Genomic DNA, 20,063 nt, shown 5'->3' with positions numbered 1-20,063 from the left:
CTTGCGACACTGCTTCTGACCCAGGGCAGTGGATGGGATGCAGGGATGACCCGTCACCCTGGAGGTGCCAAGATGTGAGGGAGTGGAGGGGAGTATGTAGGGGATGGAATGGGTGGGAGTGGTTTCTGTGCCTTTTTCTTTTTGGCTACCTCCTGTGTAAGGGGGAAAAAGCCTTTGGTATATGTATGTATGTAATTCTGTTAGAAAATATTAAAGAATGAACAGGTATGATTTAGAAATCCACAATATCTTAATTTGTTTATATAAAACAGTTGTGTCAGGATTGGAAATGGAGAGAGTGAGTGGTTCAAGGTAAAGGTGGGACTTCGTCAAGGATGCGTTATGTCGCCCTGGCTGTTCAACTTATATATGGATGGGGTGGTGCAAAAGGGAAATGCAAGGGTAGTGAGCAAGGGATTGGAGATGGTTAAAGAAAATGGAGGAAAGTGGGAGGTGAGCCAGATGTTGTTTGCAGACGACACTGCGCTTGTGGCAGGATCGGAGGAGGGATTGAGGAAGTTGGTGACAGAGTTTGGGAGAGTATGTGATAGAAGAAAGCTAAAGATAAATGTGGGTAAAAGTAAGGTGATGAGATGTACAAGGGGTGAAAGTGGGAGTAGACTGGAAGTGAGCATTAAGGGAGAGCGACTGGAGGAAGTGGATAGTTTTAGATACTTGGGTGCAAATGTGGCAGGGAAAGGTGGAGTGAAAGTGGAGATAGAATGTAGATTGAGAGAAGCGAGTAAATGCCTTAGTGGATTAAAGAGTGTAATGAGGAATAGACATTTGGGAATGGATGCTAAGAGGAGACTGTATGAAGGAGTGATTGTGCCAACAGCACTGTATGGGGCAGAAATATGGAAGATAAGAGAAGAAGAGAGAAGGAGTTTGAATGTGTTTGAGATGAGGTGTCTGAGAAGTATGATGGGGGTTACTAGGCTAGATAGAGTGAGAAATGAGGAGGTGAGGAGGAGAACAGGGGTGGAAAGGGATTTGAGAGATAGGGTTGATGAAAGAATATTAGGATGGTTTGGACACATGGAAAGAATGAGTGAAGAAAGACTAGTAAAAGAGGTGTGGAAGACAGATGTGGAGGGAGTGAACATGAGGGGACGTCCTAGGATGAGGTGGATGGATGGGGTGAAGGGGGCTTTGGGGAAGAGGGGAATGTCAGTTGAGGAAGGACGGGAGAGGACGGAAGACAGGGGTGAATGGAGAATGGTTGTGTGTGGATGATGTTGTGATTGCATGAGGTGGAATGGGTGGGGGGATGGGGGGGTGAGGTAGTATGTGTGAGCAAAATCTGACGCAGCCCGAAGAGATTTCTCCCCGTCCTCTCATTTTATGCAATGGGGGGACGGAGAGGGGGGTCGCCGATTTAATGAAGCGGCCTTGCTGTGGATGTACTGTGTCCTGCGACACTGCTTCTGACCCAGGGCAGTGGACAAGGTGCAGGGATGACCCATCATTCAGGAGGTGCTCAGATAAGAGGGAGGGTGGAGGGGTGTGGAGTGTATTCAGGGATGGAAGGGGTGGGAATGATTTTATGCCTTTTTCTTTTTGGCTACCCCCCTTGTAAGGGGGAAGAAGCCTTGGTATATGTATGTATGTAGTTATAATGATATAGGCCTACTCAAGTTAGGAGCATATGAATAGGCTTTGAGATATGTAGGGTATAATCACTTAATTACATAAAGAGAAGTGTGAGCAGGAGTCACCAAAAAATAGAGGAGTTGGAGTACAAGGTTTTGTGTTCTGACTCCACAGCCCTGGGTATAACCCAGAGATGGATTGAGTGATTTCATAAATGAAAATGCAGATGTGTAAGATATACATGAGATTTGTATTGTTTCCTGTTACAGCAGTGTAACCAAATTTGAGTGAAAGTGTCGATTATATTTTGCAGGTAATGTGATGTCAAGAACTCTCTTGGGAGGCAGATCAGAAAGAAATGAATTCTTGCTACTGCATGCCTTTACAGAAAAGAATTTTATTCCACCTGATAAACAGTACAACAAGAATGAGAAGGTATATTATTATTATTATAATTTTTTTTGTTTTCCTCCATATTTTGAACTTGACTACCAGCTTTATATACTAAATAGAATTACTGTTGTAAGTTTAAAACAAATATTCTCTTTGAAAGAGAGTAACATGATTTAGGGTCTAACATATCCTGGCTCATTTGTATCCAAAGGCGGCAAATTTGGATGATGGTGATCATATGGCAGAAGATGCTGGAAAGAAAAGCAAAGGGAAACGCAAGCCAGCATATGCAGGAGGTTTGGTACTGGAACCCAAAAAAGGCTTTTATGATAAATTCATTTTGTTAATGGACTTTAATTCATTGTATCCAAGCATTATTCAAGAGTACAACATCTGCTTCACCACAATGCCACGAGCTGCCAAGGTGACTTTTATGAATTTTGAATGGACTTTTATTATTATGGTACTGGGAGTTGAGAAGCCCTTTAGTTGTGATGATTTCATAACTGCAGATACCATCATCATATTTTCTTCTTCTTTTTCTTCATTTGAATACACTTTAATACTTTCATTACTTTTGAAAAGAAAGAAGAAGAGGAAGAAGAGCAGGTTTTGGAGATGCCAGACCCAGAACTAGAATTTGGAATTTTGCCAACTGAAATTCGCAAGCTGGTGGAAAGTAGAAAGCAAGTTAAGCAGCTCATGAAACAGTCAGACCTTGCCCCTGACCTGAAGATGCAGGTATGTAATCAGAACATATCAGTAAATGCTATTTACTCTATTAGCTCTCACCTATGCTAATGGCTTAACAAGCCTTGCGCAACTACTACCAAATAGTGGCCCAAATTAGCAAGTTGATGGAATATGTAGTGGTAAATAGGATTATGATAGGAAGAGTTAAGGATGTACATGTGCTAAGGGGAGAGGGTGGGGGAATATCAGATCATTTTTTGGTGGAAGGTAAGTTGAGAGTGGAGGATAGGTGGAGAAAGAGGAAAGGGACAAAAGGTAGGGAGGTGCTTAGAGTGAACTCTTTAAAGGAAAAGGAGAAGGAGTACAAGAAGAAGCTGAAGGAGGAGTGGGAGGGAGTGAAGGATAGAGTAGAGCTAGGTGTGGAGGAGGAATGGGGATGGTTCAAGGAGGGAGTCACAAAGTGTGCAAGGATGGTGTGTGGAACAAGAAGGACAGGAGGAAATAGAAGGAAGGGTAGTGAATGGTGGGATGAGGAAACAAAGAAGGTTGTAGAAGAGAAGAAGTGAGCTTTCACAGATTGGTTACAAAATAGGACGAGGGAGTCATATGAGAGGTACAAAGAAAAGAAAAGAGAAGTAAAGCAAAAGGTAAAGGTTGCAAAGAGGAGAGCAGATGTGAAGTGGGGTAAGAGTATGACAGAAAATTTTGAAAGTAATAAAAAGATGTTTTGGAAAGAAATTAACCACTTCCATATGGTGACGCCTACGTAGGCGGCATGAGGAGCAAGTGGGTACTTGATGATGCCAACGTCGGCATCTTGATTATATTTATTGTAGTCGTACCTACGTAACTTCCATTCTCTCTAAACTGGCTTCATCATATTTTCTATGGTTATCAAAATACACGGGTGAAAGAGAACGAACGATTGAGCACTGACTTTATTTTTTATAATGCGATTATTATGACGCAACATCGCACGTCGGGCAGCTAATGCTGCCAGACGTGCGATGTGCCCTGGAGTGAAGAGGTTAAGAGTGGAAGAGGAGGCGAATCAAGTAGAGAAGAAAAGGTAAAAGGTACAGATGGAGAGATGATAATGGAAGAGAAGGCAGTAAGGGGAAGATGGGCAGAATATTTTAGGGAGTTGCTAAATGTGAAGGAGGAAAGGGAGGGAAAGATAGTTGCAGTGGGAAATTGCTAAGAAAATGACCGTGATGAGTGAGAAAAATGGAGTAGAAATAAGGAAGGATGAAGTGAAGGCAGTTGTTAAGATGATGAAAGCAGGTAAGGCACCTGGTCTGGATGGATGCCATGCAGAATGTCTAAAAAAAAGGAGGTACAGTGATGGTGGACTGGCTGGTGAGGTTATTTAACCACTTCACTCCGGGACTTAAATCTCGCGGGCAGCAGCCAATGCCAGCCGTACGACGTGTCGTAATAATACTCGCATCATAAAATATAGTCACGGCTTATATCGATCGTTCTCTCTTTCACCCGTGAATTTTGAAAACCATAGAGAATGTGATTAAGGGCAGATTAGGGAGAATGTCAAAACGCAGGGGCGACTACAATAAATATAATCAAGACGCCGATATGGCAGCGTCGCGAATCCACTTGCTCCTCATGACACCTACGTGTGCGGCATCGTATGGTAGGGGTTAATGTTTGCTGGAGCGAGGGTAGAGTGCCGGAGGACTGGAGGAGTGCCTGTATAGTTCCACTTTACAAGGGAAAAGGGGGCATGTGTGAATGTAGTAGTTTCAGGGGGATTAGCTTGTTAAGTGTAGTTGGGAAGGCTTATGGGAGGATCTTGATTAAGAGGATTAGGAAAGGAAGAGAGGGAGTAATTGGTGAGGAACAGTGTGGATTTAGGACGGGTAGAGGTTGTGTAGATCAGATCTTTGTGGTAAGACAAATATGTCAGAAAGCTATAGGAAAGGGGAAGGATGTTTTTGGGCTTTTATGGATCTGGAAAAGGCTTACGACAGGGTAGACAGAAAGTCACTGTGGGAGGTTATGCAGATATATGGGATAGGAGGAAAGCTTCTAGGAGCTATCAAGAGTTTTTATAAGAGTAGTAGAGCTTGTGTCAGGATTAGAAATGGAGAGAGTGAGTGGTTTGAGGTAAAGGTGGGACTTCGTCAAGGATGCGTTATGTCGCCCTGGCTGTTCAACTTATACATGGATGGGGTAGTGCGAGAGGTAAATGCAAGGGTAGTGGGTCAGGGATTGGAGATGGTTAAAGAAAATGGAGAAAAGTGGGAGGTGAGCCAGCTATTGTTTGCTGACGACACTGCGCTTGTGGCAGGATCGGAGGAGGGACTGAGGAATTTGGTGACAGAGTTTGGGAGAGTATGTGATAGAAGAAAGCTAAAGATAAATATGGGTAAAAGTAAGGTGATGAGATGTACAAGGGGTGAAAGTGGCAGTAGACTGGAAGTGAGCATTAAGGGAGAGCGACTGGAGGAAGTGGATAGTTTTAGATACTTGGGTGCAAATGTGGCAGGAAAAGGTGGAGTGAAAGTGGAGGTAGAATGTAGATTGAGAGAAGCGAGTAAATGCCTTGGTGGATTAAAGAGTGTAATGAGGAATAGACATTTGGGAATGGATGCTAAGAGGAGACTGTATGAAGGAGTGATTGTGCCAACAGCACTGTATGGGGCAGAAACATGGAACATAAGAGAGAAGGAGTTTGAATGTGTTTGAGATGAGGTGTCTGAGAAGTATGATGGGGGTTACTAGGCTAGATAGAGTGAGAAATGAGGAGGTAAGGAGAAGAATGGGGTGGAAAGGGATATGGGAGATAGGGTTGATGAAAGAATATTAGGATGGTTTGGACACATGGAAAGAATGAGTTAAGAAAGACTAGTAAAAGAGATATGGAAGGCAGATGTGGAGGGAGTGAACATGAGGGGACGTCCTAGGATGGGGTGAAGGGGGCTTTGGGGAAGAGGGAAATGTCTGTTGAGGAAGGACGGGAGAGGACAGAAGACGGGTGAAAGGAGAATGGTTGTATATGGATGATGTTGTGATGCATGAGATGAAATGGGTGGGGGGATGGGGATGAGGTAGTACAGGTACTCCTCGTTTAACGACGACAATTGGGACCAGCGCGCCGTCGTTAACCGAATTGGTCGTTAAGCGAAAGTGTATACATATACGTACATGTACTGTATGTACAATGTCCAGCAATACATGTATCTTTATTTTCGTGTATTTTCCCTCTTTTATACAGTACATTAAAGCTTTATTTACTGTTTATTTATGGTGGTTAGGTTCCTAAAATTACCGTATATGACCAAATCCGCGTATGCTGACATTCCATATTGAATACCGGGGTATTTTTTTAGTTTCGACCATGGGCGCAATATAGCAATAGAAAATTAATTATTAATTTTGTAAATTAAAATGTATCAACGTAATATGCAATTTTGTAGGCGGAAATGAAAGTAAAAAATACCTTGCTACAAGAAAATATGCTAATGAACGAAGTCGGTAGCATAGGCTCGGGACGCCATCTTGTCGTCTGCCAACGTCTCTCACGATGACGACAACGAAGACGAGCCGGATGACATTTAATTTGCAGGTAATGATTTATTAAACACAGGTTAGGTTAGTTTAGTTTAGGTTAGACGAATTAATTTATCATCCTTTCATTTCTTCGACATCAGCATCTATCATAACAAACATGGTGTACCATTCGTCCGACATGACTTCGTTACTTACGAAATCTGTTTTAGCATTTTTTTTTCATTTCCGCTCACAAAATTGCATATTACGTTGATACATTATAATTTACAAAATTAATCATTAATTTTCTATTGCTATATTGCACCCATGGTCGAAACTAAAAATTTACCACTACCGGTATACACTGTACCCCAGGTAGTTTTTGCAGCTTGCAGGATGGTAATGTAGACCTAAGCTTCAGAACACTTTACCTCACAGCTAATATCCACCGTACAAGTTCATTTATAACATACAAATTTGCCTCAGCCAACTTAATTATCGTACACGACGTCGTAGCTACGGGAGATTTACGTTAAACGGCATCATAAAGCCTGTCGTTAACCGAGTAGGTCGTTAAACGAGGAGTACCTGTATGTGTGAGCAAAATTTGACGCAGCCCGAAGGGATTTCTCCCCGTCTTCTCCTTTTATGCATGGGGGGATGGAGAAGGGGGGGTCGCCGATTTAATGAAGCGGTCTTGCTGTGGATGTGCTGTGTCTTGCAACACTGCTTCTGACCCAGGGTAGTGGACAAGGTGCAGGGATGACCCATCATCCAGGAGGTGCTAAGATGAGAGAGAGGGTGGAGGGTTGTGGAGTGTATTCAGGGATGGAATGGGTGGGAATGATTTTATGCCTTTTCCTTTTTGGCTACCTCCCTTGTAAGGGGGAAAATGCCTAGGTATATGTATGTACATTGGCAAGTTCAGACATGCACTTAATAACACTACTGTATACTATGCTTTTGTTTGCCTATACAGGAATATCTCACTGTACAACCGAGTTGTGTTCCCAGCTGACTGGTCACAATGTGAAAATTTGTATATCGAGGTGGGTTTTACATGTAAATAGGGGGGGTTGTGTTCATGGACCCTGTCAACCCACTCTTCAATTTTTGCCTCCTGGGGCTCTCGCATACACCCAACATTTGTTTTACCTACTTTATAGCACTCGGTCATACAGTGAGGTGATACTGTATTGAGTAGTCACTTGATTACTGTACACGTAATACATATAATAGTAATTGTTCCCTCAAGTTTCATTAAGCCACAGCACCTGGCAAGTCATTAGGAAATAAGCTTACATGCATTTTTGTGTTATCCTTGGCAATTGTAATTGTTATTTTGAGCAACGTGTTCTTTTCATTATCTGCACTTCATGTATATTGATTCAGTGCCAAATAAAATTATTATTATTATCATCATTATTACAGGGTATTGGCTGCATGTTATTGTGGTAAAGTAGCATGCAGATGATACTTTAGGGTCGATGTGTGGCACCCCTACGGACCAGAGCCACACATCATTTTGTCTGTGATAGAGGAAAACTCTGTTCATAGAGAAATTATTACACTTTTATACTACGACTATCCCTCCGTTATGCTGTCCCCCAACCCCTTGTTACTGTCCTGTACCATTTCTCTGAATATTCATTTCCTTTTTTTGTCGACCCTGTGGTGGGGGAAGAGAATGCTACCACCAAGTCTTTCCACTTCAGTCATAAAAGGCGATAAAAAACGGGACAGGGGATGGGATTAAATTAAGAGTCCTACTACTGTAGCCCGAAAAGGGGACATTCCTAAAAAAAGAAGTAAAGGCATAAGAGGGTCTGGGAGTTTACCAACCAGTACCCTAAGGTTTGGGTCTTTTAATGTGCGTGGATGTGGTACAGATGAGAGTAAAAGGAAAGAGATAGGCAGTATTTTTGTGAGAACAAAGATGGATGTGCTGGCTTTGAGTGAAACTAAAATGAAAGGAAAGGGCAACTGTGAGTTTGGGAGGTACTCGGGAGTGAAGAGTGGATGAGGGAGAGAAGGGGTGGCTATACTAGTAAGTGAAGAGATAAGTAAGCGTGTAGTGGAGTGGAAGGAGGTTTCATCAAGGTTGATGTGGATGAAGGTGAAGCTGGGAAAGGAGATTTGGGTTTTTGTAAGTGCGTATGGACCTGGTGGTGAGAAGAGCATAGAGGAAAGGGAGGCTTTTTGGGTAGATATAATTGAGTGCATAGAGGGATTAGGGAGAAATGTCAATGTTGTATTGGGAGACCTTAATGCTAGGAAATGAACCAATAGACAGAGTGATTGGGAAGTATGGAGTTCCAGGTAAAATTTGTAGTGGAGATGTGTCTTGAAAGAGTTGATGATAGCAAATACAGTGTTTCAGAAGAAAGTCAAGCATAAGTACACATGGGAGAGTGTGGTGAATGGAAGGGTGGCAGATAGAGCGTTAATGGACTATAGTGGTGACCAGGAGTATGGTAGGAAGAGTTAAGGATGTACATGTTCTAAGGGGAGAGAGTGGGGGAATATCAGATCATTTTCTGGTGGAAGGTAAACTGAGAGTGGAGAATAGGTGGAGAAAGGAAAATGGCAGAAGGTAGGGAGGTACTTAGAGTGAACTGCTTAAATGAGAAAAAAAAAGGAGAATGAGTATAAGAAGAAGCTGAAAGAGGAGTGGGAGGGAGTAAAGGATAGAGTAGAACTAGGAGTGGAGGAGGAATGGGGATGGTTCAAGAAGGGAGTCATAAGGTGTGCAAAGATGGTGTGTGGAACAAGGAGGGTGGGAAGGAAGGGTAGTGAGTGGTGGGATGAGGAAGCAAAGAGAGGTGTAGAAGAGAAGAAGCAGGCATTTATAGATTGGCTACAAATTAGGACGAGGGAATCATATGAGAGGTACAAAGTAAAGAGAAGGGAAGTTAAGCATAAGATAAAGGAAGCAAAGAGGAGAGCAGATGTGAAATGGGTAAGAGTATGGCAGAAAATTTTGAAAGCAATAAATAGATGTTTTGGAAGGAAATTAAAAGAGAAAGATTAGGGGAATCAAGTAGAGAAGAAAAGGTAAAAGGTGCAGATGGAGAGATGATAATGGAAGAGAAAGCAGTGAGAGGAAGGTGGGCCGAGTATTTTAGGAAGTTGCTAAATGTGGAGGATAGGGAAGGAAAGGTAGTTGCAGTGGGAAGCGCTAAGAATATGAGAGTGATGAGTGAGGAATATGGAGGAGAAATAGGGAAGGATGAAGTGAAAGCAGCTGTTAAGATGATGAGAGCAGGTAAGGCACCTGGTCTGGATGGATGCCATGCAGAATGTGTAAAGAAAGAAGGTACAGTTATGGTGGACTGGCTGGTGAGATTATTTAATGTTTGTTTAACTTCTTCACTCCGGGGCACATCGCACGTCAGGCAGCATTAGCTGCCCGACGTGCGATGTTGCGTCATAATAATCGCATTATAAAAAATAAAGTCAGTGCTCAATCGTTCGTTCTCTTTCACCCGTGAATTTTGATAACCTTAGAAAATATGATGAAGCCAGTTTAGAGAGAATGGAGGTTACATAGGTACGACTACAATAGATATAATCAAGACGCCGACGTTGGCATCATCACGTACCCACTTGCTCCTCATGACGCCTACGTAGGCGTCACCGTATGGAAGTGGTTAAGAGAGGGTAGAGTGCTGGAGGAATGGAGGAGTGCCTGTATAGTTCCGCTTTACAAGGGAAAGGGGGACAAGTGTGAGTGTAGTAGCTTCAGAGGGATCAGCTTGTTGAGTGTAGTTGGGAAGGCTTATGGGAGGGTCTTGATTGAGAGGATTAGGAGAGGAACAGGGAGTAATTGGTGAGGAACAGTGTGGGTTTAGGACAGGTAGAGGTTGTGTAGATCAGATTTTTGTGGTAAGACAGATGTGTGAGAAAGCTATAGGAAAAGGTAAGGATGTTTTTTTGGCTTTTATGGATCTGGAAAAGGCTTATGACAGGGTAGAAAGGAAGGCACTGTGGGAGGTACTGCAGATATGTGGGATAGGAGGAAAGCTGTTAAGAGCAGTCAAGAGTTTTTACGAGAGTAGTATAGCTTGTTTTAGGATTAGAAATGGAGAGAGTGAATGGTTTGAGGTAAAGGTGGGACTTCGTCAGGGATGTGTTATGTTGCCCTGGCTGTTCAATCTTTACATGGATGTGGTGGTGCGAGAGGTGAATGCAAGGGTAGTGGGTCAGGGATTGGAGATGATTAAAGAAAATAGAGAAAAGTGGGAGGTGAGCCAGTTGTTGTTTGCTGACGACACGGCGCATGTAGTAGGATCAGAGGAGGGATTGAGGAAGTTAGTATCAGAGTTTGAGAAGGTGTGTGAAAGAAGGAAGCTGAAGATAAATGTGGGCAAAAGTAAGGTGATGAGATGTATAAGGGAAAAGAGTGACAGCAGGCTGGAAGTGTGCATTAAGGTTGAAAGACTGGAGGAAGTGGATAGTTTTAGATACTTGGGTGCGAATGTGGCAGGAAAGGGTGGAGTGGGGGTGGAGGTAGAATGTAGATTGAGAGAAGCAAGTAAATGCCTTGGATAAAAAAATGTATTGAGAAATAGACATTTGGGAATGGATGCTAAGAGGAGGTTATATGAAGGGGTGATTGTGCTAACAGCATTGTAAGGGGCAGAAACATGGAACATGAAAGAGGAAGAGAGAAGGAGTTTGAATGTGTTTGAGATGAAATGTCTGAGAAGTATGATGGGGGTTACTAGGCTAGATAGCGTGAGAAATGAGGTGAGGAGGAGAACAGGTGTGGAAAGGGAGCTGAGAGATAGGATTGATGAAAGAGTATTAGGATGGTTTGGACACATAGAAAGAATGAGTGAAGAAAGATTTGTAAAAGAAGTGTGGAAGGAGTGAATATGAGGGGGCATCATAGGATGAGATGGATGGATGGATGGGGTGAAAGGGGCATTACAAAATAGAGGAATGTCTGTGGAGGAAGGACAGGAAAGGATGGAAGATAAGGGTGAATGGAGAGGGGTTGTGTACAGATGATGCTGTGATGCATGAGGGGGAGTGGGTGGGGGATGGGGGGTGAGGAACTATGTATGAAAAAAAAATTGACGCAGCCCGAAGGGATTTCTCCCTGTCTTCTCCTTTTCTGTATGGAAGGACGGAGAGGGCGGGGGTCGCCAAATTTATAAAGTGGCCTTGCTGTGGATGTGCTGTGCCTTGCAACACTGCTTCTGACCCAGGGCAGTGGACAGGATGCAGGGATGACCCATCATCTAGGAGGTGCCAAGATGGGAGGGAGGGAGGTGGGTGGAGAGGAGTGGAATGTATAGGGGGTGGAGTGGGTGGGAGTGGTTTCTGTGCCTTTTTCTTTTTTGGCTACCCGGGGAAAAAGCCTTTGGTATGTATGTATGCTCTATGAGAAGGAATTTTGGACAGTTATCTGTTGTATTAGTGTGGGACTATTTCTGTCTCACTGGCTATAATAGAGGAAGAGAGGAGCAGTCATGTCATTTGTCAGCTCTTCATATGTCCATTTATATACCAAGAGCCTTTTCCTCCTTATAAGGGAGGTAGCCAAGTCAAAGACACATACCTACTCCCATCCATTGTATTCCCATCCACCACCCTTTTCCCCCTCTCATCATAGCTCTTCATGGATGATGAGCCATCTCTGCATCCCACTCACCGCCCTGGGTAGAAATGTAGCAAGACTTCTTCTAGAGTAAGGCTGCATCACTTAATTGGCAAGCCCCCTTCTTTGTTCCCTCATGCAGAAAAAGAAAAGACGGGGAGAAATCCTTTTGGGCAGCATCAGAATATCTTTCACAGATCTACCTCCCATGTAAGGGGGAAAAAGCCATTAGTATATGTAAGTAGATTCTTGTTGAAATGGTAAAATCTGACATTTAGCCTGAACAAAAAAGGAGGATTAATTGTTGATGTTATTGTTCTTTCAATGAAAAAAGAGTTACTGGACAATAGAATTTTGTTAGCTGTTATTTACATTGATCTGATGAACCAAATTTACTAAGCCATGAACAAACTGATCAAGGAAAATGGGGAATGTGTGAAATAGCATATTACATGAAAGGACCACAGAGACTACCTGAAGCTTCAACTAAAGATACTCTCAGTATCGGTAACCTTGAAGAAACCCCTACAGAATCAATTGAAGAATTAAACTTTGATGTTTTGGACAAAATGGAGCATTCAAAAGTGAAACGACAGCAATTGAATGTACAGTAGATCTTCCAAAAAGAAAATTTCAGCACAATGTTCTTGTAGCAGAGCATGTGTTAGGCTTAGAAATGGAGAGAGTGAGTGGTTTGAGGGAAAGATGGGACTTCGTCAGGGGTGTGTTATGTTGCCCTGGCTGTTCAATTTATACATGGATGGGATGGTGCAAAAGGTAAGTGCAAGGGTAGTGGGTTAGGGATTGGAGATGGTTAAAGAAAATGGAGAAAAGTGTGAGATGAGCCATTTGTTGTTCACTGACAACACTGCACTTGTAGCAGGATGAGAGGAGGGATTTCGGAAGTTAGTGACAGAGATTGGGAAGGTGTGTAAGGAAGTTGAAGATAAAGGTGGGTAAAAGTAAGGTGATGAGATGTACAAATGGAGAAAGTGGCAGCAGACTGGAAGTGAGTATTAAGGGAGAGAGACTGGAGGAAGTGGACAGTTTTAGATACTTGGATGTGAATGTGGCAGGAAAGGCAGGACTTGGGGGTGGAGGTGGAATGTAGATTGAGAGAAGCAAGTAAATGCCTTGGTGGATTAAAAAGTGTAATGAGAAATAGACATTTGGGAATGGATGCTAAGAGGACATTGTATGAAGGAGTGATTGTACTGACATCACTGTATGGGGCAGAGACTTGGAACATAAAATAGGAAGAGAGGAGTTTGAATGTGTTTGAAATGAAATGCCTGAGAAGTATGATAAGGGTTACTAGGCTAGAAAGAGTGAGAAATGAGGAGGTGAGGAGGACAAGGGTGGAAAGGGATTTGGGAGATAGGGTTGATGAAAGAGTATTAGGATGGTTTGGACACATGGAAAGAATGAGTGAAGAAAGATTATAGAAAAGGTGTAGAAGGCAGAAGTGGAAGGAGTGAACATGAGGGGTCGTCCTAGGATGAGATGGATAGATGGGGGTAAAGGGGGCATTAGGAAAGAGAGTAATGTCTGTTGAGGAAGGACGGGAGAGGACAGAAGATAGAGGTGAATGGAGAAGGGTTGTGTATGGATGATGCTGTGATACAAGGGAGTGGGTGGGGAATGTTGGGTGAGGAAGTATTTATGAGAAATAGATTGACGCAGCCCAAAGGGATTTCTCCCCGTCTTCTCTTTTTCTGCATGAGGGGATGGAGAGGGTGGGGGGGATCACCGATTTAATGAAGTGGCCTTGCTGTGGATATGCTGTGTCTTGCAACACTGCTTCTGACCCAGGGCAGTGGACAAGATGCAGGGATGACCCGTCACCCAGGAGGTGCCAAGATGAGAGGGAGGGAAGAGGGTAGAGGGGAGTGGAGTATGTAGGGGATGGAATGGATGGGGGTGGTTTCTATGCCTTTGTCTTTTGGCTACCTCCCATGTAAGGGGGGGGGAGAAAGCCTTTGGTTTATGTATATATGTATGTATTATTATTTACTATTTACCTATTTGTTTATTATTTAACTTTACCTATTTAATTGTTTATTTTATTTATTATTATATTATTGTATATGGATGATATTGTGATGCATGAGGTGGAATGGGTGGGGGGATGGGGGGTGAGGTAGTATGTGTGAGCAAAATTTGACGCAGCCCGAAGGGATTTTTCCCTGTCTTCTCCTTTAATGCATGGGGGGACGGAGAGTGGGGGTCGCCGATTTAATGAAGCACCCTTGTTGTGGATGTGCTGTGACTTGCGACATTGCCTCTGACCCAGTGCAGTGGACAAGGTTCAGGGATGACCCGTCATCCAGGAGGTGCTAAGATAAGAGGGAGGGTAGAGGGGAGTGGAGTGTATTTAGGGATGGAATGGGTGGGAATGATTTTATGCCTTTTTCTTTTTGGCTACCTCCCTTGAAAGGGGGAAAAAGCCTTGGTATATGTATGTATGTATTTATCATTATCATTTTTTTGCATCTGACCTAATTATGGACCAAAAGGTCTCGTGTCAGCATGCTCCTCCTTTGTAATCCTTTATATGCATTCTCCCCTACCACAGGGTTTTGTGAAAAAGAAAATGAATAGTCAGAGAAGTGGTACAGGACAGTGTTATGAATAGGGGGATAGCATAATGGAGAGACAGCAGTATAATAAAGTACAGTAGACCCTTCATATACCAGATATCGGATATAACCTTAAAAGAATGTGACTACACAAACCCTCGCTATAACGGATGAAAATTAGTTAAAGTGAGGGATCCTCAGTTATAATGGATCTTAAGATAGAACGACAGACCCCTGTCCCCATATCATGTTATATCAAGGGTTTACTGTAATTTCTAATACCGAACAAACTTCAGGATATAACGGATCTGTCTGGTATTTCCATTGGGTATAATGGGTCCTCTGTTATAACGAATCTTCGGATATAATGACAGACTCCTGTCCCCATATCATCCGTTATATCAAGGGTTTACTGTAGCATCATTTCTCTGTGAATAGAGATTTCCTCTATCACAGACAAAATTATGTGTGGCTCTGGTCCATAAAGGTGCCCCCAATAGGCCCCAAAGTATGAGCTGCATACTACTGAGCCGCTTTTAACCACACAATAACCACCACTAAGAAATACCTGTCATTGATTACACCGTGTAACAAAGGTTTTGTCTTTGAGTTGAAACTGTTATTTCCTAATTGCCTATGTCCAGAATACATGAAAAAATACTTTTATTCATTTCTAATTTTGCTCTTGTGTTCAGGATAATGATATTTATGAAATTTACATATTCTCATAGGGACAAAGTGGTATATTGGAAATTTGATTTGAACAAAACAAACACAAAACGATATAATGCAATAATAGCATTTATTTATTCTAGATTTACAATAGAGAGACAATAGACACATTAGAAATGAGTAGTTCTTCTAGATTTACGCTTATACTGTAGATTACTTTCACGAATCTGCCCCCAAATATAGTCTCCCATCATATTTTCATTATAAGACCCTTGGTAGCGGCGTTCAAATTCCAAAATATCCTGATGGAAGCGTTCGCCTTGCTCCTCAGAGTACGCTCCCATGTTTTCCTTAAATTTATGAAGATGGGTGTCAAGGATATGCACTTTGAGGGACATCCTGCAACCCATTTTGCCGTAGTTTGTCACCAAGGTCTCAACAAGCTCCACATAGTTTTCGGCCTTGTGATTCCCCAAGAAGCCAAGAACTACTGCAACAAAGCTGTCCCATGCTGCTCTCTCTGTCCTTGTGAGTTTTTTTGGAAACTCCTTGCACTCCATTACCTTTTTTATTTGTGGACCAATAAAGATACCGGCTTCAACTTTCGCTGCAGACAACTTGGGGAAGAAATCTTGGAGAAATTTGAAAGCTGGAGACTCTTTATCTAGAGCTCTGACGAATTGCTTCATAAGGCCCAGTTTTAAGTGTAGTGGAGGAAACAGTACTTTTTTGGGATCCAACAATGGCTCCCATTTTACGTTGTTCTTCCCCACACAAAACTCGGTTCGCTGTGGCCAGTCACGCTTGAGGTAGTGTGACACGGTATCCCTGCTGTCCCAAAGGCAAAGATAACAAGGATACTTGGTAAAGCCGCCTTGGAGACCCATTAGGAAAGCCAGCATTTTGAAGTCTCCTATAACCTCCCAACAGTACTCTCCATATTTCAAGGCATCTAACAAAATCTTGACACTGTTGTATTCCTCTTTGAGCTTGACAGAGTGGGCGAGGGGAAGAGATGGGTACACAGTCCCGTTATGAAGCAGCACTGCTTTGAGGCTCCTACACGAGCTGTCGATAAAGAGTCGCCACTCTTTGGGGTTATGGGTAATTCCAATTGCCTTAAACAGACCGGTCACATTGTGGCAAAAGCAAAGCCCATCTTGACTAGTGAAAAAGCTTGAAAAATGCTGGTGACGCTTTCTCTGACCTGATATGTGCACACTCTCATCTAGCAAATTCCACTGCTTGAGTCTCGACGTCAAAAGCTCGCCATTTGACTTCGTGAGGCCAAGATCTCTGATGAGGTCATTGATGTCTTCTTGGTTGGGGTAGTATGGATTTCTGTCATCAGTTGCGTCTCTGAACTCTGGATCAGTGTCTTCATGCTCTTCTGAACTACTATTCTTTTGTAAACACTGCTGCTCTCTCATGGGAGGAGTGGGTACGGGGAGCTCAGAGCAGTGTGGCACTGGCGCAATGGATGACAGAAGATCAGGATATATGATAGCAGGCGCATTTTTGCCTCCTCGACGTTTGGAAGGGTCTACCATACAGAAGAAGCAATTGCTTGAGTGATCAGTTGGTTCCCTCCAAATTCGGGGGACTGCAAATTTCATAGCTCTGTTTTCCCCTCTGTACCAACCTGTAAAAAGCAGAATGAAAACATAAGTATAAAAATAAAACAAATAAATTTTGCTATAAACTATTTGTAAATAAAATTATATATATATATATATATATATATATATATATATATATCTATATATATATATATATATATATATATATATATTAGGTTTTTTCTTACCTTCCAGAGTTCTTTTGCAGAGATCGCAGGTGAAATGAGGTGCCCAAAGTTTGTCCTGATCCCCAACAGGCATGCCGAAATATGCTTTGTAGGCCTCGCGCATTTTTGGTGATCTTTCCAGAGAGTACTTTTTAGCTCTAGTTTTGATAAACTCGCCACAGACGTAGCAAAATGCGTCTGGCGGATGCTTACAACCTCTTGACGCCATGCTGAAAGAAGGCAGATAGGAATGACTGATGACGAACGAATTGTCTACGCAGAGACGGCTAGAAGTAAACTGACCCGTTTAGCATACGTTCCCTGCATTTATACTGCCATCTACGTTGCAAGAATGTTCTAGAAGTTTGTGGAACGTTTCGAAAGAATTGTTTTGAATGTTCTGGAGTCATCCAGAAAATTCTTTAATTTTTTTTTCCACCATATTAGTGCGGAATTTGTTTGAATTGTTGGGGATAATTGAAACTAGCCTATTATAATAGGCTAGTTTAAAAAAATCGCTGGCCAGTCTAGAATAATCAAAGTTTTAAGAGAATAATCATTATTTTCTTAACTTTGTAGATAAAAGGAAATAGAAAATAACATTTATTGACCAAAGACAGAAAAAAGTCAAAATTTTGTAACACTGTGTTATATTGTGTTGATAAGATTGGTACTCTTTTCAGTATGATATTAGGCAGAAGGCTCTTAAGTTAACAGCTAACAGTATGTATGGTTGCCTGGGTTTTTCTCACTCAAGATTTTTTGCTCGTCACCTTGCAGCCCTCGTCACTGGTTAGTGCAATTATTTTTACTTTATTGACATAAGTAGTATATATTTTAGAAATAATTGAAGTTGTGGCCCTATTGACATGCTTCAACCTTGTCTCTTTGATTCATTCATCCTGAAAACACATGCATGACTACAGAAGTCATAGATTTTATTCATAGAATTTCATCTTCTAAAGCTAATTTAGAAGAATTAATTCATGAATATGTAAATAAATAAAACTAATCTATATACCAACAATGAACTTTAATCACCCATTTATTTTTGCAGCTAAGGGTAGAGAGATTCTCCTGAACACTAGAGATTTAGTTCAGAAGATGAACTTTGATGTTATTTATGGAGACACTGATTCCATCATGATAAATACAAATTGCAATGATTTTGACCAAGTATTTAAGCTAGGTCACAAGGTAAACTTTTGTCTATTTCATATTCACCAGATGTGAATAATATGTAATATATTTAGTAGGTAATCACTATGCTTTGTGGATAGTGGCTGATTGAAAAAGAAAAAAAGAAAAGCTAGTACTTAAAAACAGAATACTAAGACATTCAGTATACTATTAACAATAAAAAAGAAATATTCTTCTTCTCTTTCTTTTGCCTCTTTCTTTATTTCTTAATTTTTTTTTCTTATTTTTCTTCTCTTTGTACAGATAAAAGCAGAAGTGAACAAGATGTACAAACTCCTAGAACTTGATGTGGATGGTGTATTTAAATACATGTTGCTTCTTAAGAAAAAGAAATATGCTGCTATGACTGTGGCCAAGCTTCCCAATGGCAATGTTGTCATGGAACAAGAATTGAAAGGATTGGACATTGTACGGCGAGACTGGTCTCAGTTGGCTTCAGATGCTGGGAGGTGGGTACATGGCCTCATACTAAGTACACACAGCTGCCTAAGAAACAATATATATTTAATATATCTAATACATTCAGTATACATACATATACCAAAGGCTTTTTCTTTTCCCCCTTACACGGGTGGTAAGACATATATGTGAGAAAGCTATAGGAAAAGGTAAGGATGTTTTTAGGGCTTTTATGGATTTGGAGAAGGCTTACGACAGGGTAGACAGGAAGGCACTGTGGGAGGTACTGCAGATATATGGGATAGGAGGAAAGCTGTTAAGAGCAGTCAGGAGTTTTTACAAGAGTAGTAGAGCTTGTGTTAGGATTAGAAATGGAGAGAGTGAATGGTTTGAGGTAAAGGTGGGACTTCATCAGGGATGTGTTTTGTTGCCCTGGCTGTTCAATCTATACATGGATGGGGTGGTGCGAGAGGTGAATGCAAGGGTAGCGGGTAGAGGGTTGGAGATGGTTAAAAAAAATTGGAGAAAAGTCGGAAATAAGCCAGTTGTTGTTTGCTGACGACACTGTGCTTGTAGCAGGATCAGAGGAGGGATTGAGGAAGTTAGTATCAGAGTTTGAGAAGGTGTGTGAAAGAAGGAAGCTGAAGATAAATGTGGGCAAATGTAAGGTGATGAGATGTACAAGGGGAGAGAGTGACAGCAGGCTGGAAGTGAGCATTAAGAGAGAGAGACTGGAGGAAGTGGATAGTTTTAGATACTTGGGTGCGAATGTGGCAGGAAAGGGAGGAGTGGGGATGGCAGTAGAATGTAGATTGAGAGAAGTGAGTATTTGCCTTGGTGGATTAAAGAGTGTAACATTCAGTATACTATTAACAATGAAAAAATATTTATCTTCTTTTTCTTTTGCCCCTTATAAGGGGGAAAAGCCCTTCCTTTGCTTTATGAATATATGCTTGGCCCTTCCTGCACTTCCTTGTCATTTATTCTTTCCCCATTTCACACTTGTTGGGCTAAAGACTGAGTACCTGCTTGTGATGGTCTTTGAAAATAGATGGCATGTAGAATCATTGACCCTTGCCCTTTAAAAGAAATATTTTACTCTTGTGGAGCCCAAAATGAGTACCCGCCTTTAATGGCCCTTTAATATGGATGGCATAATAAATAATTTCCCTTCTGCCCATTTTCAAACCCTGAAGGACTGACTCTTGGTCTCCAGATTGGGCCCAAGATATCTCTTTCTCTCTCTCCTACTATTGGGTTTAGTTACAAAGGATTACAAAGGCGGAGCATGCTGACAGGAGACCTTTTGGTCTATATCTAGGTCGGATGCGAAAAAAAAAAAAAATAGCAAATAAAAACCATAATGTAAATAACAAATAAAATACATAAGTAAATGCATAGGTATAGTTAAATAATAAACAAACAGGTAAATAGTAAATAATGATCAATTGACATATAACTAATAATAAATGAAAGTCAGACAGACAAATAAAAACAAAACAAAAACAACTAATATAAAATAAATTATAATCATTACAGCATCTTGCTTAGGTGTTTATCTTAAATGATTCTTAAAGCTTCGAACTGAACTACATTGCACTACCTGTGCAGGAAGTTTATTCCATTCATTAAC

The 20,063-nt window shown here is 41.6% G+C and overlaps 2 protein-coding genes across 2 annotated transcripts in view; one reads left to right on the top strand and one right to left on the bottom strand.

The window, feature by feature from the left end:
- Positions 1-20,063, top strand: part of PolA1 (DNA polymerase alpha catalytic subunit) — a gene marked incomplete at its 5' end in the record, with an annotated part of 75,067 nt that overhangs the window by 19,937 nt on the left and 35,067 nt on the right. Inside the window, 6 exon segments of the mRNA XM_076192657.1 lie at positions 1,907-2,028; positions 2,198-2,410; positions 2,572-2,727; positions 17,515-17,623; positions 17,889-18,028; positions 18,275-18,480. Coding sequence (XP_076048772.1) covers positions 1,907-2,028; positions 2,198-2,410; positions 2,572-2,727; positions 17,515-17,623; positions 17,889-18,028; positions 18,275-18,480 — 946 coding nt within the window.
- Positions 14,982-17,431, bottom strand: LOC143029747 (uncharacterized). Its single transcript, XM_076192650.1, has 2 exons — positions 16,853-17,431; positions 14,982-16,687 (listed from the first exon to the last, which is right to left on the bottom strand). Exons 1-2 carry the CDS (start codon positions 17,058-17,060, stop codon positions 15,216-15,218), a joined length of 1,680 nt encoding a protein of 559 aa, XP_076048765.1. The 5' UTR covers positions 17,061-17,431; the 3' UTR covers positions 14,982-15,215.

This window comes from Oratosquilla oratoria, chromosome 11, assembly GCF_046742065.1.
Source record: "Oratosquilla oratoria isolate Oo_2021 chromosome 11, ASM4674206v1, whole genome shotgun sequence".
Taxonomy (NCBI): domain Eukaryota; kingdom Metazoa; phylum Arthropoda; class Malacostraca; order Stomatopoda; family Squillidae; genus Oratosquilla; species Oratosquilla oratoria.
This window is presented reverse-complemented; position numbering and strand designations above follow the sequence as displayed.

Bases quoted from the DNA above. Each gene is read 5' to 3' on its own strand.
- LOC143029747 (XM_076192650.1), bottom strand. From the start codon at position 17,060: ATGGCGTCAAGAGGTTGTAAGCATCCGCCAGACGCATTTTGCTACGTC. The intron at 16,688-16,852 runs GTAAGAAAAAAC...TGCTTTTTACAG, and splicing joins CTGCAAAAGAACTCTGGAAG to GTTGGTACAGAGGGGAAAAC.